The sequence below is a fragment of the Suillus plorans genome (genome assembly GCF_016647745.1).
Source record: "Suillus plorans strain S12 chromosome Unknown HD556scaffold_2, whole genome shotgun sequence".
NCBI classification, from domain to species: domain Eukaryota; kingdom Fungi; phylum Basidiomycota; class Agaricomycetes; order Boletales; family Suillaceae; genus Suillus; species Suillus plorans.
This window is the reverse complement of record NW_024537386.1, coordinates 1,268,172-1,293,118: the sequence shown is the minus strand read 5'-3', so window position 1 is coordinate 1,293,118 and position 24,947 is coordinate 1,268,172. Positions and strand designations below refer to the sequence as shown.

At 47.8% G+C, this 24,947-nt stretch overlaps 10 protein-coding genes across 10 annotated transcripts; 6 read left to right on the top strand and 4 right to left on the bottom strand.

The window, feature by feature from the left end:
• Positions 1-35: 35 nt before the first annotated feature.
• HD556DRAFT_336556 (uncharacterized protein) lies at positions 36-1,180 on the top strand. Its single transcript, XM_041310313.1, has 2 exons — positions 36-554; positions 607-1,180. Exons 1-2 carry the CDS (start codon positions 444-446, stop codon positions 1,021-1,023), a joined length of 528 nt encoding a protein of 175 aa, XP_041167223.1. The 5' UTR covers positions 36-443; the 3' UTR covers positions 1,024-1,180.
• Positions 1,092-4,079, bottom strand: HD556DRAFT_336508 (VID27 cytoplasmic protein-domain-containing protein). Its single transcript, XM_041310312.1, has 11 exons — positions 3,977-4,079; positions 3,907-3,924; positions 3,761-3,851; positions 3,592-3,710; positions 3,280-3,532; positions 2,696-3,227; positions 2,532-2,646; positions 2,258-2,481; positions 1,570-2,195; positions 1,342-1,516; positions 1,092-1,288 (listed from the first exon to the last, which is right to left on the bottom strand). Exons 1-11 carry the CDS (start codon positions 3,993-3,995, stop codon positions 1,160-1,162), a joined length of 2,301 nt encoding a protein of 766 aa, XP_041167222.1. The 5' UTR covers positions 3,996-4,079; the 3' UTR covers positions 1,092-1,159.
• A 73-nt stretch (positions 4,080-4,152) lies between these two features.
• On the top strand, positions 4,153-4,581 carry HD556DRAFT_1436693 (uncharacterized protein; the record flags this gene model as incomplete). The annotated part of the gene is made up of 2 exons (XM_041305600.1): positions 4,153-4,317; positions 4,369-4,581. The coding sequence occupies 2 exons, from the start codon at positions 4,153-4,155 to the stop codon at positions 4,579-4,581; spliced, it is 378 nt and encodes a 125-aa protein (XP_041167221.1).
• Positions 4,527-6,263, top strand: HD556DRAFT_336805 (RTA1-domain-containing protein). The gene is made up of 8 exons (XM_041310314.1): positions 4,527-4,888; positions 4,943-5,050; positions 5,098-5,187; positions 5,239-5,333; positions 5,385-5,525; positions 5,576-5,635; positions 5,695-5,880; positions 5,931-6,263. Exons 1-8 carry the CDS (start codon positions 4,834-4,836, stop codon positions 6,192-6,194), a joined length of 999 nt encoding a protein of 332 aa, XP_041167220.1. The 5' UTR covers positions 4,527-4,833; the 3' UTR covers positions 6,195-6,263.
• Positions 6,264-7,654: 1,391 nt separating this feature from the next.
• Positions 7,655-8,920, top strand: HD556DRAFT_1436691 (RTA1-like protein; the record flags this gene model as incomplete). The annotated part of the gene is made up of 7 exons (XM_041305599.1): positions 7,655-7,829; positions 7,876-7,965; positions 8,016-8,110; positions 8,161-8,301; positions 8,351-8,410; positions 8,468-8,653; positions 8,708-8,920. 7 exons carry the CDS (start codon positions 7,655-7,657, stop codon positions 8,918-8,920), a joined length of 960 nt encoding a protein of 319 aa, XP_041167219.1.
• Positions 8,921-11,398: 2,478 nt separating this feature from the next.
• HD556DRAFT_1303143 (uncharacterized protein) lies at positions 11,399-13,306 on the top strand (the record flags this gene model as incomplete). The annotated part of the gene is made up of 4 exons (XM_041299582.1): positions 11,399-11,518; positions 11,757-12,811; positions 12,864-13,055; positions 13,132-13,306. 4 exons carry the CDS (start codon positions 11,399-11,401, stop codon positions 13,304-13,306), a joined length of 1,542 nt encoding a protein of 513 aa, XP_041167218.1.
• Positions 13,307-13,497: 191 nt separating this feature from the next.
• On the bottom strand, positions 13,498-19,011 carry HD556DRAFT_1323821 (SSD1 protein). Its single transcript, XM_041301453.1, has 14 exons — positions 18,891-19,011; positions 17,709-18,842; positions 17,230-17,659; positions 16,528-17,179; positions 16,137-16,470; positions 15,927-16,084; positions 15,500-15,874; positions 15,176-15,449; positions 15,019-15,120; positions 14,674-14,968; positions 14,563-14,623; positions 14,312-14,510; positions 13,895-14,260; positions 13,498-13,842 (listed from the first exon to the last, which is right to left on the bottom strand). Exons 2-14 carry the CDS (start codon positions 18,747-18,749, stop codon positions 13,759-13,761), a joined length of 4,371 nt encoding a protein of 1,456 aa, XP_041167217.1. The 5' UTR covers positions 18,750-18,842; positions 18,891-19,011; the 3' UTR covers positions 13,498-13,758.
• Positions 18,996-21,096, bottom strand: HD556DRAFT_334427 (uncharacterized protein). The gene is made up of 14 exons (XM_041310310.1): positions 20,955-21,096; positions 20,836-20,898; positions 20,754-20,787; positions 20,651-20,703; positions 20,488-20,599; positions 20,419-20,436; positions 20,200-20,369; positions 20,017-20,150; positions 19,864-19,966; positions 19,677-19,808; positions 19,571-19,619; positions 19,461-19,515; positions 19,350-19,401; positions 18,996-19,292 (listed from the first exon to the last, which is right to left on the bottom strand). The coding sequence occupies exons 1-14, from the start codon at positions 21,009-21,011 to the stop codon at positions 19,194-19,196; spliced, it is 1,131 nt and encodes a 376-aa protein (XP_041167216.1). The 5' UTR covers positions 21,012-21,096; the 3' UTR covers positions 18,996-19,193.
• A 918-nt stretch (positions 21,097-22,014) lies between these two features.
• On the bottom strand, positions 22,015-22,571 carry HD556DRAFT_1428772 (uncharacterized protein; the record flags this gene model as incomplete). The annotated part of the gene is made up of 4 exons (XM_041304747.1): positions 22,015-22,057; positions 22,168-22,252; positions 22,305-22,392; positions 22,464-22,571. 4 exons carry the CDS (start codon positions 22,569-22,571, stop codon positions 22,015-22,017), a joined length of 324 nt encoding a protein of 107 aa, XP_041167215.1.
• Positions 22,572-23,758: 1,187 nt separating this feature from the next.
• HD556DRAFT_1224855 (CrcB-like protein-domain-containing protein) lies at positions 23,759-24,824 on the top strand (the record flags this gene model as incomplete). The annotated part of the gene is made up of 4 exons (XM_041296976.1): positions 23,759-23,913; positions 23,965-23,996; positions 24,045-24,142; positions 24,207-24,824. 4 exons carry the CDS (start codon positions 23,759-23,761, stop codon positions 24,822-24,824), a joined length of 903 nt encoding a protein of 300 aa, XP_041167214.1.
• Between the last annotated feature and the right edge of the window lie 123 nt (positions 24,825-24,947).

The window sequence follows — 24,947 nt, the reverse complement described above, 5'->3', positions numbered from 1 at the left end:
AAGATGAAGAAGACGAAGAAATTGCACGATGAGAAAACTAATCAGCTTTAGGGCCGGTCAGACAATGTCAGAGCGAGTAAAGCGAATTAAACTGTTACGTACGTCTGCTGCTATAATAGTTGTTAAGACCGTCCGCGTCAGCTTCTATGTGAACTTCTTCCCCGGGCCCCGAGCTGGGCATATAAGAGACACTTGAGACAAAACAATCGTGAGCTTCAGAAAGACGCCCTGATCCTTATCTAACCTGTTGGCTTTTACTAATATTGGGTTGCCGAGCCCACGGGCTACTTATTTCAAACTGTTTCACAGCGGCATTTCACGGGCTCATCCTGGTCGTCACAAGTACTGTCTGCTACTTTCCAGACTTCAAGTACACTAGCTATCGCGCAAAAATCTTGCGTTTGATACCAGCAGTTCCTGTAGTCGACACTCCTGTGTTTTCAATGCAGCCGTCGGCATCAGCTATACCCGACTTCTACTATGCCCTTTTCGCGTTCTATGAACCTGCTTTGACGATACTCGGGTTCATAGGAGCAGTGCACGACCCTGAAACAGTGAGTGTGATAGTCTCCTCCTTCAGTCAAACATCTGATAACCACCTGACAGACGCACAATACACAAGCACCATGGCCAGCGCATAGTCCCCCACCTACTAGCCTTCCAAAGGCATCCATCGTGACTGTAATCCAACTAGCTCACGTCTGTGCACTCATGGGGGTCGTCAACTTTTTTGTCTTAACGGCCATCCGGAAGAATCTCTCGACGCAACTCGCTATCCAAGAGAATATCATATTTGCTCTCATGACTCCCCTTCTTATGGGAGACTGTATGCACCTCTTTGTCACGCTGTGGGCTCTCGGAGATGAGAGATGGGATATTTCACAGTGGAGTCCAATGCTTTGGACCACCATTGTTCTTGGATTTAGTCTTATGATACCCCGGATCATGTGGCATCTTGGAATTTGGAGATATGTTGATAGTCGCGACAGACAACCCGACGTTACTACAAATGAAAAGGAATAGAAGAGAATATTATATACATCTTCATTTATATTTAGAGAACTTCTGCGATACACCTATCCTACGTTACTGAAGACGTTAGGTATACAATCCGCAATACATACAACTACCACAACAATCCCGTCTCAGAAATCATCGTCTAGTACGGACTATTCACAATGCCCGACCGACTGTGAAGAATAGACATAGGGGCCGCAAGCGAATTTCTCGTGGGCCGTTTGAGGTTCTTCTTGTTAATTGCAAGGACGTTGTTCTGCAAGGCCACGATCTGCAGTGATCTGCATGAGTGCGCTGCGCCGTTACAGACTGCAGAACACTCACGATTTGTTTATCATCCCCGAACTTGAAATTGTCTTGAACGACCATGTCTTCGTACTTCTTAATCTCATACTTGTCAAGGTGCCCTTTCTTAACCTTCGCGAAGTCCCATGCGATGACATACTGCCCTGTTGCGGTGACAATGGCATTCTCTTCTTGCCCCTCGCCTTGATTGAAGCTACGGTTTCGGTAAAGTCAGTCGAGGTCGTGGCCACTCCTAAAGGCACGTACCGCGCAACGGAGAAGTTGATGTCATGATTCATATATGCAACGTGCTCAGAACGAAGTTGAAGTCTTCGTGGCATAGGCTTGGCGTTAGCGGGGAAACTACGATCGAAACCCAGATTTCCGGCGTATCTCCCTTCGCCGATAAGAGTGTCAATGAGCAACAGGTAAGTCTTTGTTGTTGCGACAATCCACCGGCCACTGGCAGTGACGTCGATACCAAGAATAGGATCACCGAGAGGTGGTAAAGCTGTCTTCGCATTCTTCCCGATTGTATCGAAAAGTCTGATATCTCCTTTTTCGCTTGCCACTGCCAACTTGCCACTGGCTGTTGTAGCAACCCCAGAAAATTTATTCTTGCTGACGTATTGCTTGTATTGGCTCTCAACCATCTTGCTGCCAGAGATACGCGGATCTACTCTGAACAGCGCATTGTGAGAAGCACCGACAAGAGTCTGCTCGCGAGTAGTTTGAGCGAATTTATTTTCGGGGGCAATGTGATCGACTGTGATATCTTCGTGGATCTTCCACTCTTCGACCACTTTGCCTCGTTCAATGTCCATGCTGAATAACGAATGAGGATCCAAAGGATTCTTGAGGACCATCTTCGTGTCCTGATCGTGCAACATGACCTGCACGAAAAGATGATGATCTCAGAACTTGTCATCATGCGAAGGAATTGAAATTAAGATACCTCCTGTGGCTTGAATTCTTTGCCCTGCGGCGTAGAGATTTTACTAATAGTCGCATAGTACTTCACCTGATCGTCGCTGGAGTGACTGAAGACGCCAATATTATTCCCACGGACAACATAAGAGCGGTCGCCCTTATATCCGATCGTTAATTGTGAGTTGCGTTCCCCTTGTGGCATGGGAGAAACAGCATCATCTTCCTCTTCTTCCTCCTCCTCACTCGCTTCTAAGACGCCACTCAGGGGTTTCCCATATGCAATAGCAGAATCCACGTACCTTCGTCAGGGTCAAGTTCTGATTCAACCTCTTCTTCGTCTTCGCCATCATCTTCTACGTCGTGCATTTCAATATCTTCAGTTGTTGAACTGATAACGTAGGCTTGCTCATCGGGCTATGTGCACAGTAAACAACTTGAAATATTGAAATCGCGAGATTTCTACCTTGGCCTTTCGAAATTCCACGCCATGCAATGTTTCCCACAGACATTGAGCGAAGGCCGTCTTAAATGCGTCGTAAGCTTCTGTAGATGCGAGTTGCAGAGCCCAACTATCATATCTGCCGCCGTTGGCATAGTTCCATGTTAATGATGATGTCTTTGGTGCCCAGCGAGGATTCATATCCGAAGAAATTTTGTCAGAAACGAAATCGCCATCCTCATCAGAGATTATGAGCCAATAATTGAAGTTGCCAGGGGTGCGCTCAACGATTTTGGCAACAACAACTTCCTCGCGCTCGGCAACAAAGCCTTCTATTTCCAGGTTCCAGGAGAAAATATGGCCTTCTTGAGAAGTGACTGTCGGGAGTGAGGAGCTCGCAAAGGATGGCCTCGCCGCTGCACTTGGTGTCTTATTCGGCATCGCTTGTGGCTGGACCGTAGAGTCGTCCACAGTGTCTGATGGAAGGTCCCCGAAGTCTTGTTGATTCTTCGGCGACTTCCGGTTACCGGTTTTGCCCCTAGCTTTTGCGACAGGTCTGAAAACGTTATCAGGGAGCGATTAAGGGCGACATGACGTGAAGCGCTAACTGCCATATAAACTGATCCAAGTCAGAGTCCTTTGTGTTATCCGCACTTGCCTTGAACTTGCGCTCGTACATTGCGCGATACATGCAAGTCTCAAAGAACGCGCGAGTCGGTTCGTTGGTGCCCGAGGCTACGAATTCGTACAATTCGTCGACATCCCCATCGAGGTCGCGCCAAATGAAAGTTGGTTCATCGTCTGTCACCCCAGAATGGAATTCAAGTTCTTCACTGATCAAGAACACCCTCTCTTCATCAGCTATCATTCGTCACGTGTGAAAGCCTGTGCTAGATGACGTATCCAATAGATTTACGCACTTTCGTCTTCATCTTCGAGAAGCTCCTGATCGCCATCTTCATATACTCGTGTAATGACTAGCTGAAAATTGTGGTCGAGTGCGGGGACACGGCGTATGGTCGCTATTGCTTCGTTGTATCTGTAATGAAATCAGGGACAATTAGATGATGCACCGACAGAAGCTCGCACATGCATTCCCTTGATGACCGGATGTTCCCCGGCCTGACAAGGTACAACTGGCCCATCTCGATCTTGACGACTTCGGCAGCATTGGGGTCCTCTGAGAGTAGTAAGGTCAGGCCATCGGACATATCTTCTAGCAAGATCGAACGTACGCCATACTTTTCCAAGGACTATAGCAGAAAATATTAGAAGTATACAGACCAAAAAAACGACTGCACTTACGACTCTTGAAGATGTTCATAGTGGCAATATCGAAAGGGAGATCGGAGCCACAGGACCAGACGGCGCGGGTGTGACCAGTCGCGTTATCTGTAGCGTCACGCCGCGTCAAATGTCACACACGCCAACTTAACTTGCTGCATACCACCGTAGCCATTGAAGTATAGGCACAGGACAATATGTCAGCTCAACATCCATTTGCTGCGTCAAGAAACAAGCTTCATGGTCGGAAGTATGCTGTCCCCTACCTTTCCCATGTTGAATTTTGTTGCCTAGACGATTCCGGAGTGGGCAGTGCCGCAGCAATCCCAGAATTGCGAGGTCGCAAACAGCATCCCACAGAGGTTAGTAGATAGGGGAACTTCCGAAATCATCTACTGATCATGCATATCAAGGACCACGCAGCAAACTCTCCAACTTCGACTACTATATCGGAGTCTGGAGGCAGTTTCTACCGCATGGACGAACCTCTGCGGCCCACACTCCGCAGTCTGCCAGTCAATTTGAACACTCCTCGTAAAATCACCATTCGCTCTGACATAGCTTTGGTCACCTGCTTTGACCCGGCAGACATGGAATTATATACCCTTTGGGCTCCCAAACCTTAAGAAAAGGCAATGCCACCAATCTTATCACGGACACATCAATGTTCATAAATTCTTAATAACGAGTAAGATATTGATTTTATAAACCGTCCCAAATGTTATTACCGCAGTGAACTTATGATGAGTTCTATACTGCGGCCATCTTCACTCACTGCCTCACAATTCACATGAATGACTACGGTGTCGGGCTGCGCAGCGAAGTTTTTGATGGACCCTCTTTCGTCCTCCAACATAAAAACCGAGTTTGTTCGATAGATGGCATTCATCATCAGCATCATCAGCATCTTCATGGCTCGCTCCATCTTAACCAGTACTTTATTTTCCTTGACTCTTCTTTTGACTTATGTCACTTCGACTCGGGCAGCCAGCAATTCTACACAATGTCCTTCCGATCCTTACCTAGACCCGCGCAACGACCCGTGTAATGCCCTTGGCTATATCGCTAGCATTCCGCCAACTGCCGTCGCCTTTAGTGAGTATTCAGTAAGCTTGGGGACGCACGTAACTCACTGTTTCGAGGTCTTGTGCTGCTGATCGCTTTCATCCAAACTTACCGAATTATCTATAAGGGTGCGAGGTGGATGTGGCCCATGGTCCTTGGGGAATACAGCACGTCACAATTTCATGTTTGTGTTGGCTCTTTCTGATATTTGGCTGTAGTTTATGCCATAGGCTTTGGGTTTCGCTTCGCTTTGCATTATAATCCTGAGTCACTGGCGATTTACATCGTCGAATACTTGATGATCGTTTTATCTGTGAGTCAGCGTCAAACCGCAATAATGCTCACTTGCTGATCCTTTGTGAAGCCCTGTTTCTTCATTGCCGCAAATTACGTTCTTCTTGGTCGCCTTGCCAGGGACATCGGCTGCACCTGTCAGGTCTTGCTTCCAGTGAGATGGCTCACCCTCATTTTCCTCTTGTCCGACGTGACTACCTTTGTCATACAGGTGGGTATCATGTTTTTTCAGCGAGCTTCTCTGATGGTGTTTTGTCAAAGGCGGCAGGAGCCTCGATGACTACGTCCACCGTTTATAATTCTGCTTTGATAGGACTTCATGTATGTTTCTTGTACCCACGTTTGTCTCAATCCGAGTGAGGTCTAATCATCTCTGTCAGGTCTTTTTGGCTGGCCTCGTTGTGCAACTGGCCTCATTCCTTTTCTTTTGTGTCATTTACGCACGATTCCTCTACAAGGTTCACGCTGAAGTGCAGGCTATTTGGATGCAAGACTCAAAGCAACACTGGAATAACGACTGGCGAACACTCGCCGCTGCCATGACGATCAGTTGTATCGGCATTCTGGTTTGTCTTCCATGCAGCAACCTTGTGGCCTTTAACAAACGCTTTTTCAGATTCGTTCATGCTACCGCGTTGCGGAGGCCGCTCAGGGCTTTCACGGCAGTCTCGAATCAAGCGAGATAGCCTTCTACCTAGGCGATACACTTCCCCTTCTTGTAGCCATCGGGATCTATGTTCTATTCTGGCCCGGAAGGTTCATTACAGCCAAGCTAGCGCCCTCCGCCAACGAATCGCAGAGTGGTCAGGAGTCGGCATTTTCTCTCAGTGATTTAGGTTACAATCATGAAGTACGCACAGGGGTGCTTAGTGACTACTGACTACACACTGCTTTTATTTATTATTCAGTCTACTTATTATATCAGGATATTCATAGCACACAAATAGGTGCTATATAAGGACCTTGCAGCTCGGGTAGTGTTAGTTCACGTATGTTGTTTCAGTGGCGAGAGTGCTTGTTAATCAACATGGACGGTGCCAAGGTACCGCCTTATGCGTTTAAGTAGAGGTGCCAGTTGCTGTATAATTATAATAGACTCGCTTATCCACCAAAAAGAAACTTGAATTACCACGCGTAAGTAGAGTACTCATTGTCATCATAGAATGAGCGGTTGTCTTCCTTCTATATGGTCTGAGTATCACAGAGTACATACTTGAAGATACTGGTAACCCGGGAGAGAACGAGTACTAAGTAGACTGATTTTCACTGAATGAACCATTTTCCATCCGCGAGGGTCGGCATTGTCTCACACCAAGTATACAGTGTATCACCTCACTACCGCTTACTTGAATGCCTCCCGCTCGTTCTGACTGACGGGGTCACATTCTATTAATTCAGTGTGGATACTAGTCCGGCGCAAATGCTACCAGCGGCCCTGCATAAATAAATCTATGCAACTTGAATGAATCCCACGCAAGATTTTGATTTTGGGTGCATCATGATTCAGCAGCAGGTATTGTCACCCTGAAAAGTCTGGCAAAGCTGCGTGAGCAACCTCAGGGGGTCCCGGTGTGACCAGGCGCGTGACTTCTAGTATCACGTGTCAATGTCATATGCACATGACTCGAAATTTCAAATTTCAAAGCTTGAATCTTGATCAATCATTGCGGAATAGCTTTAGGATAACAGCCTGCCTGCATCGAGAATGTTCGAAGTATGTCGCATTTTTATTCTCTCCTGGACCTGTGCTTAACCATACTATATTACCTAGACGACGGCTCCAACCCGCCACACAACTGGGCAACTGTGGCATTCCGAGCTGTCCGCACATACAGTGGTGTCTAGATTTCCTGTACAGCAAGTAATACACGACTACCTCTCCGACTTCAGCGCTTCAACCACTATATTGGAGCTCGGAGGCAGTTTCTAGCATGGACGAACCTCTGACCCACGCTTCAATTCTCGTAGATTTATTATTTATCCAGTCCTAGCTCTGGTTAATTGAATACTTACTTTGACTTCGCAGACAGAGTGTCATATACCATTTGAGCGCCTGGACCCTGAGAACCTCCAGTGGCCATACCACAATGCCACAGGTACATTACTCTCTGAGAGGTATGATTTTCAAAATATTCTGGCTGTTCATTGTTACGGTAAACCTCAGATGAGTCTATGCGTGCATGGGGTGTCAAAACTCACTGCCTCGTGGTGCCCATGGATATCGTTTGGCACCGCACGGTTGTGGTGTATATTTTGGTTGGACTCGTTCAAGCATAAAAGCCAAGCTCGTTGAACTATGAAGGGCATATTTCGTCTTCTTATCTTTCGTCTTCCTTCTTCATGGCTGGCCCAATCTTAGCGAGCACTTTGTTTCTCTTGGCTCTTCTTGTCACATCGGCTCAGGCAGCCACCAATTCTGTGACATGTCCCTCTGATCCTTATCTAGACCCACGAACCGACCCATGCAATGCCCTCGGATATATCGCTAACAATACACTCACTGTTGTCGCCTTTGGTGAGTGACCACCAAGTCAGGGAAACACAAAACTTATGGTGTGAAGTTTATGTGCTGTTGGTTGTTCTCATTCAGACTTATCAGGTAATCTATAATGGCGGAAAGTTCATGTTGTCCATGGTCATCGGGGAATACGGTACATGGCGGTTTTTTGCTTGTTTTGGTTCTTCTTCATGTTGGTTATAGTCTATGCTCTCGGCTTTGCGTTTCGCTTCGCTTTGCATCATAGCCCTGACTCATTGGGGATTTTCATATCTGAGGACTTGATGATCGTGTTGTCTGTGAGTCAGCACCAAACTGTGACTATGAACATGTATTGACCCTTAAAAAGCCCTGTTTCTTCATTGCCGCGAATTATACTCTCCTTGGTCGCCTTGCCGGTGAAATCGACTGCGCTCATCACGTCTTGCTTCCAGTGAAGCGGCTCACCCTTATATTCGTCTTGTCCGACGTGACTACCTTTGTCATCCAGGTGAGTATTGGATTTTTTTAATGACCTTCTCTGATGATGTGTTGTCAAGGCGGGAGGAGCTTCATTGACTACGTCCAAGGTTCAAAGTTCGGCATCGACGGGACTTCACGTATGTCCTTGCGCCTAGCGTTTGCCTGTGGGAATCTGGTCTAACTATATCTATCAGATTTTTTTGATTGGCCTCATTATGCAACTGGTCTCCTTCGTTTTCTTTTGTGCCATTTATGCACGATTCCTCTACAGGGTCTACACCGAGGAACAGGATGTCTGCATGCGAGACTCAAAGCAACCCTGGTATAACGACTGGCGAACACTGGCCGCTGCCTTGTCGGTCAGTTCTATCGGACTTCTGGTTCGTGTTCCATGTAGACAGTAATCTTATAGTCTTTAACTAATGAATTGATAGATTCGTTCTTTCTACCGTGTTGTGGAGGCTAGTCAAGGCTTCCGCGGCAATCTTAGCACAAGTGAGGCAGCCTTCTATCTGGGTGATACGATTCCCATTTGCTTGGCTATCGTTGTGTACGTTCCATTCTGGCCCGGAAGGTTCATCAAGTCAGCGCACCCCTACGTTAAAGAACAGAAGGAATCATCCATTTCTAGCCCTTCTCTAGTGTAACCCTTGAGGTAGCCACGCTCATTTAATTTTTTTGGTACATTACATTCATTTCAAGAAACTTATACATAGTATTGTATAGATACTTTACGGACTATAGTAGTGTTGTCATTGGTTTATATACTCAGCGGCGAGTACTGGCGAGGAGAGTCAGCTGCATGCATTGATCAGTGCTCTCGCGAAAGGGAATTAAAAAATAATCCCAGATTGTCTCATCCACGCCTCTTGGCTTTCGTACATGACGATGGTCCCCATATTTTGTGAGAGGGAGACCAGTATAGCTTTGGGTGCCGAACCACAAAGTACGGCCCGCTTGTCACAGGTTTGTGCACTTCCTGATGCTGAGTTGGAAGCTCCAAAGTTTTCCTGACGTCAATATGCAATAAAACGTCAACGCGCCCCCGATCGCGGTGGCAAGACTACTCGCAATAAAAGTGGGGGTTTTCCTTTTTTTACATAAAAAATGGTCGCCAAGGGCCGAAGCTACGAGGAAGGGGATCTTCAAGAGGCTCGTGATGCTCTGCTGGACAGCCTTTGGAGCCTGCGACAAGTCATCTTGAATGCCTGAACATTGAAAAAAGATGTGCTCCCAGCTGGTCATAGATTTATTTCATCGATAAGGTCTGGTCCGTGTAGCTGCATGAGCGGTCCGTAAAAATCAAAATTTCTGTCACAGGTTGAGCGCACTGCTTAAGATTTTACCAGAACCAATAATAGTTGTGGCAGCTTTAAAATGTAAGGTACAGCCACTAGGCCTTGGAAATAACAAGAAGGGTGTGTTACGCCTGCGGGTTGCTTGGGGATGTTCCAAGCCTGTGGACGTATCCTCTGGACGCAATCGATCAATCTATCAAGCTCCTCCCGGATGGTGAGCACACCGCTCGTGATGTCACCCAGACAAAGGTACATACAGTTACCCTCAGAACATGGGATTTTCCTCGTAAGCAGCTGATCGTGACGCAGGCAAAATAGGAAGGGAATAAAAGAATAGCCATGGCGTTTCCACTTCATTCAAAATTTATGGAGGCGTTGATGTCGTGAGACACCGGGGCCACTGGCAGACAGGACCCGGAAACAGTTCCCTAAAGTTAGTTAGATTACATTGAGCGCAGTTGTACGGAAGCGAGCATCACCATGTTATGATACAGGCCTTCTACGACTTAATACCGAAGAATCAGCACTCATTGACATCTTCTCTTCTCGGCACCTCATTCAGGTGAACATTCATGCCCTCACTGTCTAGTATCATTCACCGGCGTGCAGTGAGACTGTCAGCAGCGGATGCACCAACACGGACCGTTCTTCATCTCCCCTCGAAGCCTACAAATGTATTATTTTCCGAGGAATGGTTGTATCTTTCATTATGCTGCTCGAGAACCCTGAAGTTTGGGTGACTGAAAGTTTTGAAATTTGACATCTCACAACAGTTTACTGCGACCTGAAAAGTAGTAAATGAGATGAAAAAAATTAGGTCATGGTCAGTGATCCTCCCCCCTTCTCCTCGGATCCTGATCGTCGGCACAAATTTCCTAAAATATCTGAGACTTCATCATAGTGATGAAGAAAATGTTACTAATAGGAGCACAACAAAAAGCGGAAGTTGATTGTGTCAGTGCTGACTGACGGATGGTGGATTTTCAGAGGGGCCGCGGAGCGAATTTGTTGAGGGTATCGTTCAGCCATTTCTCTCTCCATTGCAAGGGAAGCTACTGTACGTTCGTGCCAGAGCCGTACAAGTACTCCGTGCGCACGCTTCAGATCAATGAACCGGCCACTATATTAGTTGAAAAGGTCAAATACCATGCTGTCCACGTATTGTTTCAGCGTGAACTTCCAATACGTTGTCTACCCCATCGGAGGGGCGATCTTCTGCATTTCCTGATTACCCAACCGCTTCATCCAAGTGCGCTCAAGCCTGAGACACATCCGCTAAAATTCATCAGGGAACTGTTGAAGATGTCAGGTCTCGAAAACACGGTGTAGTCATATGGAAGATTAATAGCGCACCTTTTTATCATTGTAGTGAGCTCAGGAATGATACAAGGCCACTTGGTGATGATTTTTGCTGGTATTTTGCTCTTACAGCCTCTTTCTCTCGATTACGAGCCAGCATCTCCTGCAATACTGTTGTCTTCTTTTTGGGTTTCGTGTGCAGGTCAGGTGTAGTTCCTCGTGTTAAATGTGCCACAGGGGATAAACCAACTGGCACGGAAGAACGTGACGAAGACGGTATCAATTCATTTTTCGGTTTGCGTTCTGACTGAGATGAAACGGGCACCGAAAGCACCGACGATGGTAGTGATAGTTCGGCTCCAGTGGCAGGCTTTGACCGAGGGAATGTCTCTCTTTTATCAAATGAAGTATAGGAAATGAAGCCACAACGATGACAAGTAGTCTTTATGGCGTTTGATTTCTTGTCAGCAACCTTTCTCCTTTTTCTTGGTCTGTGGAGTTCTACAGAGCCATCGGCGGCCAACAGATATGAACCACACCGCAGACAATTCATGGCGGATGAAGAATCAGACTCTTCTGGGTAGAGAGAACGTGCTCGAGAAGCATGAAGGGAAGCAAGACTGGGTGAAATTGAAAGAAGTGCGAAGGGTAAAGCGGTCTGGAATTTTGTGGTGACCGTAGAAGTCATGCCAGCAAGTATTGTCAATATTCCCACGAGTGCTTTAAATCTTTGTTGCCCCAAAGAGGTAAGTGTTGTACATTAGCGCCGATCATTTTCTAATCTTTTTGTTCTTCGGATAACTGAAAACAACAATTTGATTTAATATTTTTGTTCATTAACTTCTTAACGGGTTTGTGCTCTTTGACCGCCTTAATCTTCTCTTAGTCGTCCACGACTACCCTTCTTCGGCTTCCACTAACTCCCTTCATGATTATTCCAAGTCGTCCTCAGCATCCATCCAGCTCACAAACAACAGAGCTAGCTCTGCATCATTTCTCTCTATCTTCTGCACCAGTATCACCTCAAATTACACCTCAAAAAGGTCACAAACTTTCAGTCTCGAGGCCAATGATCTGGCTGACTCGCAATACGAGTTCTTCTTCCAATGCTTCGCCACATGGTGTCGTAGCTGCACCAGTTCGCATATCAGAACCTAGGTTTGACAGCTCCTTGGATATCTTCAATGTCAAACGTAGTGGGCCTCTTGGAAGCGGCGCCATGGTTGTGAGGACACCACAAGAGGCGCTGTCTGGTACGAGCGCTCTGTTTGGTGATGAAGTTAATGGCAGTCAACGGGGGTCCGCTTTTGAGGCTCCCTCTGAAGAGGCAATGGACTTACCTCCACTTTCGGGTGGTCCGCCACCTGTGCCGTCGAAGGCTTCCCTTGAGTCGTCAATTTCAACTATATCCACCTCCACACATAGTAGTTCATCGAGTCTTCCGGCGAAAGATGCATCCATACCACCATGTCCAACCCGTCCTCCTCCCCCTGCGCCAACGACATCATCCATGATCCTTCGTCCAGTCATTAAAGCAAAGACCTCCCCGTCTTTGGTAGAGGCCCTGCCTCCCGTACCACCTCTTCCTGTTAATGTCTCTACTACGCCTCCCCAACCTCCCTTTGAACCTATTCTGCTGTCCCCTATCCCTAGCAGTGCGATCGATCCTTCCAAGATTATCGTGACCATAGAGACAAGTTCAGCAACGCACCGCACGACACTCGGTACTCTTATTTCAAGGCCTTCTTACCTCTCAAATTATGTCACTTCCCTCTTGCCACGAAAATCAGTTGCGGCATCGTTATACTCTAATGCAAGCGATATTTCTGAACTTCCACACAACTCCTTCAATGCCATGTTTCATGATCATTTAGCGTCTTCTGGGGCTATATCACAGTCAGCCATGAATATACATGTATTCCTCGACAGGCCGAGTGCTCCGTAAGTACCTCCCACTTCTGACTGTGTATAATCCTCAATGCCATCATTCTAGATACGCGCACATCTTGTCGTATCTCCGCACTCCCCCTTTTGTTTCAGAACACCCGGCCATTATTCCTAGAGCCATCCAACTTGCGTCCTCGTCACGGGCAAGACTCGTGGCATTACTCGAGCTTCGTGATGAGGCCAACTATCTTGGTCTGGACGAGCTGTTCAAGCTATGCAATGACGAGATATGCAATAGGTGCAGTACGGCAATCCATGCACGTGCTGGAAGCATGAGTAGCTCTACTTCCTTCCACTCCCTACACACCGTCCAGGAAGGTGGTGAACCTTGCGAAATGGGCCGTTCATCTTCTCGCTCCAGCAGAAAATCGACGGAAGCGACACCTCCGCCTCGTGAACGTAACCTGGGCGGAGCACAGAACCGAGCAAATACCCCGAACTCCCGACAAGCTGCAATCACTTCTTGGATATGATATGCGTGATGATTGATATGACTGACTTTATTTTCTGGACTTTGTTTTCTTTATTTGACTTATCCACGGGCATCTTGCATATGCATATACTTATTCACGCTCATTTACTATAGTGCTAAAAGATACTCACTGTTATGATATTGTAGAATACACAATCTATTCAATCGTTTTGATCGAACAATCACAATTCACAGGCCACTTCAGAGCAAAAGATAACACATTAGATTTCATACCACTAACAAAGAACTAATGCTATAGTATAGCAAGACACGATCGAACATAGGGCCTGTAGACAACAACGGCATAATGGCGAAGCGAAGGAGAGAATGTAACAAGGAAATCGTGTGATGACCGAATACTAGTACAGACCATGAGTTAGTAACATATGGAATTGGAAAAGAGAGCATGATGGAGTATCAAACGGTTATCGTACACATAAAACGCCTTTCTCTTCGGGGATGCAGAGTATCACTTCTTCTGCTCCGCGTAAGGATTGACGCTATACACCTTGATGACAGGCGGGCTCTTGGTCAAATCAGCGGTTACGATAACCTTGCGTACGAGTCAACAAAATGTATATGGATCACTCAGAAGAAATACGCACAGGAACAGTCATGAGCTCCTTGATATCCTGAATCCTGTGGCCAGTTGGTGTGGTCCTCAATCCCTCAAACTCAGGCTGGACTTTGGCGGCAGACAACAGCCTTTGCTTCGAGGTCTCAGGTGCCTTCTCAGCTTCCATGTCCCTTCCTAACACAATTTCATCATCATCGGCATCATCCTCGTCAAAGAGGGCCTTCTCGTCATGCACAGAGCGAGATGCAACTTCCATTTTGACAGCGTGGGCCTCGGCGTTTTGTTTAACCTTCTTCAGGTGCTCGTCATCGCTGTTCTCTGCCAACCAGCTAAGGACGTCCTTGTTCGACCAATAGATCTGCAAGGTATGCGAATGCTCATCGTAAACGTGGTTCTAGTTCAAATGATTAGACTTCTTCTCATGAGTCAGTTCTGAAATGCTTACGTCAATAGGCATTTGATCCACATGGACCCGCTTCTCAATGCCAAACTCGGGAACAAGGACGTCAAAAGCAGCTTCAAGGACACCAACAACCGTAGCTGGACGAATGACAGGACCATATCGCTGGGTGAGATCCGAGATTAGAACACACAAGTAGAGATGGGTCGACTGCTCCTGCGCCAACTTCGCCGAGTCCTTTTTACTGTTCATAAAAGTCAGTTCACCAGACTAGCTATCAATAAAATGACACAAACATGTTGCACTGTTGAGCAATCTTTGCAACGGCGTCACGGTCCATGGAAAATTTGGGCTCCACTGCGATTTTGTCAGAAACATAACAGACATGGTTGCGAAGCGTGACTCACGTCCACCCTGCAAAACCGATTCGAGTTGACGGTGTACAAGAACATCGGCGTAGCGACGGATAGGTGAGGTGAAATGAGTGTAGAGGGGGACGTTCAAGGCATAGTGGTTGTATTTCGCGATGTCGAGCATGCCGGCGCAGAAGTATTTGGCTCGCTGAGTAGCCTTATGGGAGATCAGCTCCAACACCATGCGGGCAGTCGGGTTTGCGATCGCCTCGAATGACTTCATGATGGCACCGCTAGAGGAGACATCGACTGCGATATTGAGTCGATTGGCACGTTCAGCGAAAAGATTCTATACAAAGTTGTGACTGGAATGGGATTACGGATAGGATTACTACTCACGAGGCGTCTCTCGAGCGGCGTATCATGTCTACGAAGCAGGGCCTGCTCGGGAAGGTGAACAGCAATGCGTTGCGCGACAGTGATATTGGTCAGCAGCATAAACTACAATTATTCAAATCAGTCTTCAATATAGCTCAGGTACAATTTAAACACAAACCTCTTCAACAATGTTGTTTGCATCGGTGTTCTCGGTCTGCTCGCAGTCTACTGGTCGGCCGTTTTCGTCTAGGGTAAACTTTAGACGCTTGGACGTTAGGCCGACAGCACCATCCTGGAAGCGCGTAGCACGAAGTTGCTTTGCGAGACCATTCAGGACCTTGATGTCATGCACGATCGCTGGTGTACTGTGTTCAGGAGCGACCACGAGATCACCTAGAATGTGACCATCGATAGCATTCTGAGCCTCGGTATATGACAGTTTCGCGCAAGACCTAACATTAAATGAATTCAATTATGTAATGCACGGAAAAATGACACTTACTTAATAACGGTCTTGCCCAACCACTTGTTGATGATTTTCCCCTCCTTGGTCATGGTAAAGATAGCTGAGAATGCCAGACGTTCAACACCCGGGTTAAGACTGCACGCCTCTTCGCTAATGGTGGGAGGGAGCATGGGGACGGCGCGCTGCACAAGATACACGCTGGTTGCCCTCTTGCGAGCATCACGGTCAAGAGCAGTGTTAGGCTTGACGAAGTAAGAGACGTCAGCGACGTGCACGCCCACATCATAGGTGCCATCGTCGTTGGCCTTGATGGACAATGCGTCATCAAGGTCCTTTGCAGTCTCAGGATCAATAGAGAATATGCGGTCTTCACGAAGATCTTTCCGGACCTCAAACTCCCTCTCTGGGACACTGTAGATGGTATCATTAGCTCACATCTTGAGAGAGGTAACCAGGAACCCACGTCCAGGGTGTAGGAGGCAGGCATTTAAGAACGCTGTCCGAGAACTCCTCTGTAGGGAAGTTGCAGTCCTTCAACAGAGCACTGGTCTCAACTTCAATGTCTCCAATGGGGCCAAGCTCTTCAGCCAATGTACCGAAGGGGTGGAGCGAACTAATGGGCTATGGAAGAAGTGTCAATGTAGTCGACATAAAACTGCCAAAACACACTGACGTGACGTTTGATACAAGCAACGAACAGCTTGTCTGCATAGGCCTCCGAGTTCTGGACGAAGTCCGCAGGCGCCTGTTCAGTCGGAATGGCAATGAGCGGTACTCGCTTGTCGGTGGGCTTAAACCACACGATCTTCGGGCGTTCTATGGGTCCGCGCCTGGGCTCGTCGCCACGGTCGCCTTCACGTTCTCTGCGCTCAGCCTCCTGTTTCTCCTTAGTCGCAGCGGACGAAGGGCGTAACAGGCCAAGAGTGCCAGAGAAGAGTTGACCAGGCATACGCTCAACAACGGCAACCACATGCCCCGCAAACTGAGGTTTGACATCGTCGGTAACCCTAACGGAAACAAATGACTAAGTCAATGATCCAACATGAAAAACGATGCAAACGTACTCCTCATCTTCGAATAGCATCAGACCTTGGCCTTCGACTTCAACGTCATCCTTTTTCTTGTCGTCCCGGCGTACTGAAGACGACTTCAAGTCATAAGCAGAGTTCTCTTCCTTCTTGCGTTTCTTCTCTTCCTTCTCCTTCTTTGTCCCCCATACTTCATCAACATCAAGAAGCTCGACGGCGACAATATCACCCTCCAGAGCACGATTACGGTCCTTGGATCCACAAATATAAATGTCAGCGTCGAGAACCTCAGTAGCAACGTATGCGTCCGAGCGATTACGTTTGTTGACTCGTAAGATCCCAACAACTAGTTTTCCTGCTGCAAGAAGTGGCGGCAGCGAAGCCTGAGGCAGGTAAGGAGCGAAAAGAGATTTGCGTTGTGGCTGGTTGGATTGTTGCTGAAGCTGTGATTGGAACTGCTGCTGCTGCTGTTGCTGCTGCTGCAGTAAGCTGACACCACCCATGTTCAGACCCATCATGTTCGCAGCCATCATGTTGGGAAGCATGTTGGGGAACGAGAAAGATGGCATCTTATTATGGTGGCCACCAGCCGCAGCACGGAACTGTTGCAAACTCTGAAGCTGTGCTTGTGCTTGTGCAAGATCAGCGGCGAATGCATTGTTGCCTTGGATGGCGCCAACACCTCCATCTAAACAATCATGAATAATAGGTCCGCAGGCAAAAGAATATAAAACATACTGATGCGCCAGCTAGAATCAACTCGAGAAGTGGTGCGAGAGTGACCACCAAAACCAGGAGGAGGTGCAAAACCATCATCGAAACTGTCCTGACCATTGTAAGGGAAGCTGATTGACCCCTGAGCAGGACTAGATTTGTTGACAACATTGACGCTGTGTCGCCTACCGTGGCCGCGTGGAAGACCGGCTGGCTGGTTATCGAGACCAAGACCAAGGTTGCTCATGCTATTGAATTGGCCCATAGGGGAATTGAAAGCGTTGACACCTAAATTTCCACCCATGTTGGTCGGTAATGTGCTTTGGACACGCCTGTGCCTGTTCGGGACCAATCCCGGAGTTTGCAGCGAAAGGACCTGGTTCGAAGCGAGCTGCTGTTGATACAAGGCCTGTTGTTGTTGCTGAAGCGCCTCAATCTGGTTTTGGAGGGCAATCTAGGATAATTTTAGTGACACAAAGCACACAACATCATTGACCACATACCTGTTCAGCCATGATCCCTGTGAAGTCACCTTCAGGTTTCCTATGGGGTTGTTCATCCGGAGGAAAGTTAGGCTGTTGCTGAGGGAATTGGAATCTGACATCTTCCTCATTGATAGAGGGACCAACGGGAACATTAGAGCTAGTTCTCCTGCGCGCTCCGAACATGAAGCCAGGGGCGAGCTGCGGACGACCAGTGGGTCCAAGAACATCCTGATCTTGTGCTGCGAGAGCAGCGAAACGAGGAGCCATGAAACTTTGAGACTGAGAGCGAGGCTGGTGCCCTTGTTGATGCTGATAAAACTGCTCAGGGATTTCGCCGTCTTCAAATAAACCTCCGGCACCATCTTCGGCATCTTCCATCATCGCGCCCAGGTGAGGCGAGAAGGTGTTGTAGTTACCAGGAACACCGACGGTGCCCATCGATACAGCTTTACGGTGTCTAACAGCATCTGCGAGGCTGGACCCAGGGAAAGAAGAAGCACCTGGCTGGAACACAGGTGCATTGACTGGAAGGTTTGAAGGTTGTGCTTGTGGGGCGTGCATAGAGGCAGCGAGCGAATTGCTGATGCCAGGTGAGGAAGATTGGTTTGGAGGCGAAGTTGTCTTCAGGTCTGCAATGACTCTCTGTAAAGATGACAAGGCATCACTCGATTCTGATGCGGAAGGGGGTGCAGGCGAAGAGGAATGGCCCGTCATGCCGCGTGTACCCTGAGACGCAGAAGGTTGCCCTTTACGGTGATTGCCGTTTCGTGTGGCACCACCGGTCTGACTCTTGCTACGAGGTTCGGCTTTCTTAGGCTGTTCAGGAGCTTTCCTGTTGGTGTCTGAGCCGGACTCAGTACCGCCAGCAGTAGACGCCCCTGTTTGAGGTTTCTTGTTACCGGACCTAGAGGAAGGCCTTGGGGCACCTTGGAGGTTTCCGGCTGCGGAAGAAGGTCTAGCATTGGATGAAGTTCTCCTTGAACCTCTGTTTAAAACAGGTGAAGGCTTCTTCTCGTCCTTCTTCGGCAGGTTGTGTGTTTGAATGAATTCGTCGGTCATTTCGTTCGTATCGCGCGGAGGCAGGAAACTATTACAGGATGTTCAATGTTTTTTGGATTATCTGTTTTGTGGAAGAATGTGAACTGAAGTTATCTATCCAAGAGTTCATCAGTTGCCCAAGGCCAGTTCTGACAAGCTAACCTTGTTGGACAGGAATGTGAAAGTATTATTGTCGTCTTTGCCCTGTAGGGCGAGTGAGGGATTATGAAAAGTGAATGCCGTGTGTAGGCGCGTGGAAGGATCTTAAAGCTGGTCGTCGTAAGTCAACATTGACTGAGTTCATTTTCCTATCACATCCGCAGGCTACTATTTCCCACGCAGCCCAAGTCGGTAGCGGAAGCAAGGGACCGAAGATTAGAGCCGATCCCAATTATCTAGTATTGGTAAGAAATACGGTCTATCTGTCTATAAATCTCACAGCCCCCTCTACGCGTACAGGAACGATCATGCCTTCGCGAGTTTGTCGATGATCGCATTCGTGTACTCCTTAGTCGAGGCCTTTCCACCCAGATCCCCCGTAATCGTCTGACCTTCTGCGATCGTCTATAGTGTGCGCACCGTAAGCACATAACATACGCGTAATAGGAAAAAACTCCTTACACTAAGAGCGGCCCCTTCGATCTTGGCAGCATGCTCATTCAAGTTCATGTGTCTATACAAGGTATCCCGGATCAGCCTAGAAGCCCGCATCAGTTCCTGAGGTTCACGTACCTCAGCATCATGAGAGAAGATAGAAGGAGAGCAGTAGGATTAGCTAATCCCTTCCCTATATTTGACCACGTCAGTATTGGTTATACACCCAAAGTGAAGTTGAGCTGTACCTGCAATATCGGGAGCCGATCCGTGCACGGCTTCGAAAATTGATGCATCCTACGGAAGAGGACATAAGGCTTCAGCTCGAACCGCTTAAAGGAAAATGCGACTTACACGACCAATGTTACCAGACGGTGTTAAGCCAAGGCCTCCAATCAATCCAGCGCACATATCCGACAAAATATCCCCGTAGAGATTAGGCATCACCATGACCCGGTTGGAGTAAGGTTGGGGGTTCTGCACAATCTATCAAGATGTCCTCAGCTGTGCTCATCACCACATTGGCCTCGTGTTTATTTACCTGTAAACAGACACGATCCAAAAGGTCTTCATCGTAGGCGATGCCCGGGAAGTCCTTCGAAACCTGCCGACATGCGGACAAAAACATGCCATCCGACATTTTCCTGTCTTGAATCAGTATTCATGTGTAATTCTTAGCTAAGATACTACTCACATGATGTTGGCCTTATGGACAGCTGTGACTCGCTTCCTTCCGCTAGCCTGTGCATAATGGAAGGCATAACGAGCAACGCGTTCAGAGGCATCCCATGTAATAAGTTTGATAGATTGGACCACTCCATCCACAATCTAGAACATTCACGTAAGAAATACTCATGTATCATAGGGTGAACCCTACCTCGTGCTCGATACCCGAGTACTCTCCCTCGGTGTTTTCCCGAATCAACACGGTATCAACGTTGTCATAAGGAGTCTTAAAGCCCTTGATCGAAACACACGGACGAACATTCGCGAACAGGTTGAACGTCCGACGGAGAGTCAAGTTCAAAGAGACGTGACCCTTTCCAACTTGAGGACGCTCAGCATACATGTGAATCACAGTGAAAACGGTGCGCACTTGGAGTTGCCAACGGTCCTGAGAATAGGATTTAGTGTCTTGCTTCTTTTCAGTCATAATCAGACACACCTTTCAGAGCAACAGTGTTCTTTTTTACAGAGTTGATGGCAATGTCCGGAATAACCGTTTTCCCACCTTTCAGAACGGGAGTGACGCTGACTTCCTCCCATTCGATGGGGACCTATTGAACTTGTAAGTCGCGTTCATCTCAAATGAGAGACTGCAAACAAACTTTTGCGGCAGCGTATATGTTCTTGACTGATTCGCTAATCTCTGGGCCAATACCTAAACTCCGGCGTCAAACAACGGAATCTCCACTGAACAAGCAACCTGACCATCTCCAGGAATCAAAGTCACAGTGTATTTGCCCTGCCAACTTGGTAAGGGCTATAGCATGAAGATTGCTGCAAGACTCACGTTACTACCCTTGTGCCCAGCAAAAGCTGCAGTCGGGGCGGCGGAAGCATACCGTCTCAATGGCTAAAACGTAAACGTAAGTGCCAACCCGAATATCCAGAAAAGACAAATTGGCCGACCTGGGCAGACTTGAATGCGCCTTGCGCAACACCAACGATCGACCGGTGAGCCAACATGTTTGTTTGAGAAAAGTCAAGGTGTGTATGGATGAAAAAGTTGTGAGGCTTTACAGACAAGTTCTATTCTGGGAACAGTGGAAATACCGGATGAATCCGGCTAGTCCGGACGAGATGGGCCATGGCTTTCGAAATTCGCAAGCCCTTCACATGAAAGCACACTGTAGCAAACTAATTCAAGTCTAACTTAGTGGACTGGTCGGCCGTGGTCGCACTTTGTTTGCTCACTTCGTGAGAAGTGACCACTAGCGCATTGCAAGTGTCATCATGATTGCAACTCGACTGACAGTGACTACTATTTGACCTACTATGTAGGCTTTCTGAATTCTCAGACAAGTATACACCGACTAGTCCATCGACTTCCAGCATCAACTTGACCATGAAGGCGATTTATGATATTCATAGATGAGTGGACACGGCGGCCTCCGACGTACAGCCTTTCTGTCAGCCAAAGCGGAATGCCTGCCGCTGTCATTCGCGCGCCCACGGCCGCCAATGATGTCAGTTTGTCACCGATTCAGCCCGTTCCAACGGTCGCAGTAGTATTCGTTCACCCTGCCCGTTATATGCTGACGTTGGCATGATGACAGTTACCAGTTTCCGGAAGAGCAAAAGTTTGAAATATGATGACACCTGGGTGGGCTTTTAGGTGGCGAGCTTGGGGGAAATCGTGGAGGATGACGGTGGGGGCGAGGGTACTGTAAGTATACACAGCCTGGGATGGAGCGAGCACCGAGCCGTACTGAGGTCCCAGGGCGCAATAATTCGGAGGTGGGTGCAAATCCTCACACTATGATATTTGCAAGCTCATATGTGCGGCCCCCACGCAGATAGAAACTCTGTGAGATGGGTAGTACACACCCGTGAACAAAGAATGGAATCAAAGATGGAAGTGTGGGTGGTGGCTCCGACGTGACTGAGGATGCCAGAGGCTTAGCAACATTTTGGTGTACACATCAGAATCATGAAGTGCTAGTAAGCATCTCGGCACCCAATTTTTTTTTTAATTTTCGCGCCATTGATAGGCACAGCCGGCGCATCTGGAGCTCGATCATCAAACTGGCTATCATAGATGCCAGTAACACTGACCTGTAGACTGATCCCAGGAAGCAGTGGATCAGCGTCAAGCGTCGTAAATTGATTTGAGAAGAATAACATACATGTCGTCATGGGCTCATCCGCAGATCGGATCTGTAACTGATAGAAATATGCGCGAGGATGACTGCACTTGTCACAAGTGACTATGGATTGTGTATTAACTTACTGCATCGCGAAAGAACAGAAGTGACTAACTTGCAGTAGAATCAGCATCTCTCCAGGTCTCCTCTCCTCCGAGTACGTCGTCTACTTCCTTGCGCGTCATACGCGAACGGGAAGTCATCTACGACGCGGCCATGAAAGGACTGATATCAAGGACGGTAATATAGTTTTTTAAATGATTGGAGTACAGACCTGCTTCGAGATGGGAAACTCGTATGGACAGGAATTGCATGCCCATTTATTGTACCCTGTTTCTGAGGATATGACGAGGAGATTAGCGCATGTCGGGCAGAACAGCATGTGTGCTGAGGATGGTGGATATATACACTTGTAGAATTCAGGATGATAAAGTTAGAATTCGAAATTGGTAATCAAACTTTTGGTGGGTCGGACTTACCTGACTTGCAAGAATGTTGCCAACTCGAGCTAAACGCCGTTCTCGGTTCGCATCGAAATGACCTTCGATATTTCTCGAACTTCCCACAATTGCAATGAGCATGAGCTCAGAGCTGCCAGTAGCTGCCCCCCTTCATCATCAATCTCCTAGATGCGACGGTCATTCTCCGTGGAGCCTCGCGGGCCCCCTGTTCTTTCAATTGAGGCTCCAGTGCTTGCACGGTGCACCTTGAAGTAATTGTCATCCATGGTAGCTCGGGGCTGCCCCTGCGAGCAACATGTCTGACCCCGTGTCGTTGCCGCAGCACCGTGGCCCGTGATCATCTCATCCGAGTCATCTTAGTCCCAATCCTCATTCCCGGCTTCCCGTTATCTCGCATCGCTACATTTGTTCTACCCATGATCAAGCTTCTTCCGAGTGGATATTTTTACAGCGAAGAGACCTGCACCCTACGGTGCAGCAACTTATCTCCGACAATACTACACTCGAAACACTACAAGTTCTGAAGCTCATCCAGTCGAGGTCAATTTTACACACAGCATCCGGATCTGTGACTCCAAGAGTAATTGAGTCGAGTCAACAAGCTATAGCTAGTCATGCTGCTACTAATCACCTGCTCATGAAAAGCAAATTGATTGTCATGAGTAGTTTTTGCCTGCCCATGTTTGTAGTCAGTCGCTAGGCTAGTCATTTGTATAAATAATCGTCGCTCAGCGTTCAGCGTTCAGCGCTCGATTCTATCCCTGGCTTCTCATTGGCTGGTCCACTGGTTCGCAATCAACTACCGATTTCGAACGACGCTAAAAATTTTGCAATTTGTTGCTGCTTCTTGCAAGTGTCGAATTCGAATCAATCAAATATATATTCCCTTCTCCTGCAAACTGAAGTTGCCCATCACACTGATACCTCACTAATGTCTTTAGACCTTCCATCCCAACAGCATCTTGATATCGGGACCATTCTCGCTCGTCATCAAACAACAGACGACGCAAACACTCTCGCTAGCATCGATCGCCCTCCATCAGAAGTCGAAGAACTTCCACCTGCAAAGATATATCACCCCCTATCAATCCATGTGCTAGCCCTCCTCATGCCCGCGTCAATGTTCGGCGTCCTCGCACGGCTCGGCTTACAAGCGCTTACAACCTACGACGGCCAAAGTATTTTCCCATTGGCTTACGTCCAAGCCACAGGGTGCTTTATCATGGGCGTTGGGTTAAGAATGAAAGTACCATTTGGTAATTTGTATGTGTCCCTTCTCGCTTTCACCACCTAGCCTTTCATACTTTTCCGCAGCTATGGTCCGTTATACACGGCCTTGACCACTGGTCAGTACCTCTGCTATCACACCATAATACCCCATTAACCTGCCACAGGATTCTGTGGATCATTAACAACATTCTCTGGGTGGCAGGTGGACATCTTTGATTCGTGGGTGAATAGTGGTCAGTTCTTCAGAGGCGGTCTTCGAGATGTGAGCAGACCCTTACCTTTTTTTGCCGTCAATTCATGACGCCGTTTTCTTTTACGTTTAACAGTTCATGGATGGTTTTACCCGGACTTGGGTCACCCTCGTGTTGTCCTTGGCGTCATTGAAATTTGGAGTATACGTCTGTGGAGCAGTTCAACCGTATTTCTCGGCACCTCCACCGCCAAGCAAGAACCTCCGATACACGCTCACCATCCTTGCGATCCTCACATACGCAGCGACCCTTCCTGTGTACTTCTTCCTGCCAGGCAATTTCCGCCATCAAGCGACAGCTGCTCTCCTATTTTCGTTCCCTGGCACATTAACTCGGTACCTTCTGTCGATAAATTTGAATCCCCGCTTGAAGACTATACCTCTTGGAACTTTCATGGCAAACTCACTTGGGACCGCTCTCCTTGGTTTTTTCCATGTACTCCAAGACTTCCCATCTCCAGTTTCCCAAAATGCTTGCTCGTTGCTTCAGGGTTTAGGAGACGGGTATTGTGGTTGTCTAACGACAATCAGTACCTTTGCTGCGGAGATTGGCGCATTGAAAGGATGGAAGGCTGTTTCATATACCATCATCAGTTGGATTGCTGGGCAATTATTGCTGCTGGTTATCATGGGATCTTCATTTTGGGGTGGACATGTAAAAGAACAGATGACATGCAGTTTCCAGACGTCGTGAGTTGCAAATATAGCCAAGTATTACATACAAATGTGCTAGGAAGAGGGTTCATGTGTTCGATGTGCTTCGAGGTCTGTAATAGCTGTTCCCTGTGGCCCAAAATCTTGCTAAAGTTTGTCGTGA

Bases quoted from the DNA above. Each gene is read 5' to 3' on its own strand.
- HD556DRAFT_336556 (XM_041310313.1), top strand. From the start codon at position 444: ATGCAGCCGTCGGCATCAGCTATACCCGACTTCTACTATGCCCTTTTC. The intron at 555-606 runs GTGAGTGTGATA...ACCACCTGACAG, and splicing joins CAGTGCACGACCCTGAAACA to ACGCACAATACACAAGCACC.
- HD556DRAFT_336508 (XM_041310312.1), bottom strand. The intron at 2,482-2,531 runs GTACGTGGATTC...GTGGCGTCTTAG, and splicing joins AGAACTTGACCCTGACGAAG to AAGCGAGTGAGGAGGAGGAA. The intron at 1,517-1,569 runs GTACGTGCCTTT...CCGAAACCGTAG, and splicing joins ATCAACTTCTCCGTTGCGCG to CTTCAATCAAGGCGAGGGGC.
- HD556DRAFT_336805 (XM_041310314.1), top strand. From the start codon at position 4,834: ATGGCATTCATCATCAGCATCATCAGCATCTTCATGGCTCGCTCCATC. The intron at 4,889-4,942 runs GTACTTTATTTT...CGACTCGGGCAG, and splicing joins GGCTCGCTCCATCTTAACCA to CCAGCAATTCTACACAATGT. The intron at 5,881-5,930 runs GTTTGTCTTCCA...ACGCTTTTTCAG, and splicing joins TCAGTTGTATCGGCATTCTG to ATTCGTTCATGCTACCGCGT.
- HD556DRAFT_1323821 (XM_041301453.1), bottom strand. From the start codon at position 18,749: ATGACCGACGAATTCATTCAAACACACAACCTGCCGAAGAAGGACGAG. The intron at 16,085-16,136 runs GTCAGTGTGTTT...CTTCTTCCATAG, and splicing joins TTGCTTGTATCAAACGTCAC to CCCATTAGTTCGCTCCACCC. The intron at 14,624-14,673 runs GTGAGTCACGCT...ACAAAATCGCAG, and splicing joins ATCGGTTTTGCAGGGTGGAC to TGGAGCCCAAATTTTCCATG.
- HD556DRAFT_334427 (XM_041310310.1), bottom strand. From the start codon at position 21,011: ATGTTGGCTCACCGGTCGATCGTTGGTGTTGCGCAAGGCGCATTCAAG. The intron at 20,600-20,650 runs GTTTGTTTGCAG...CAAGTTCAATAG, and splicing joins ACATATACGCTGCCGCAAAA to GTCCCCATCGAATGGGAGGA. The intron at 19,516-19,570 runs GTACAGCTCAAC...GGTCAAATATAG, and splicing joins ATCGGCTCCCGATATTGCAG to GGAAGGGATTAGCTAATCCT.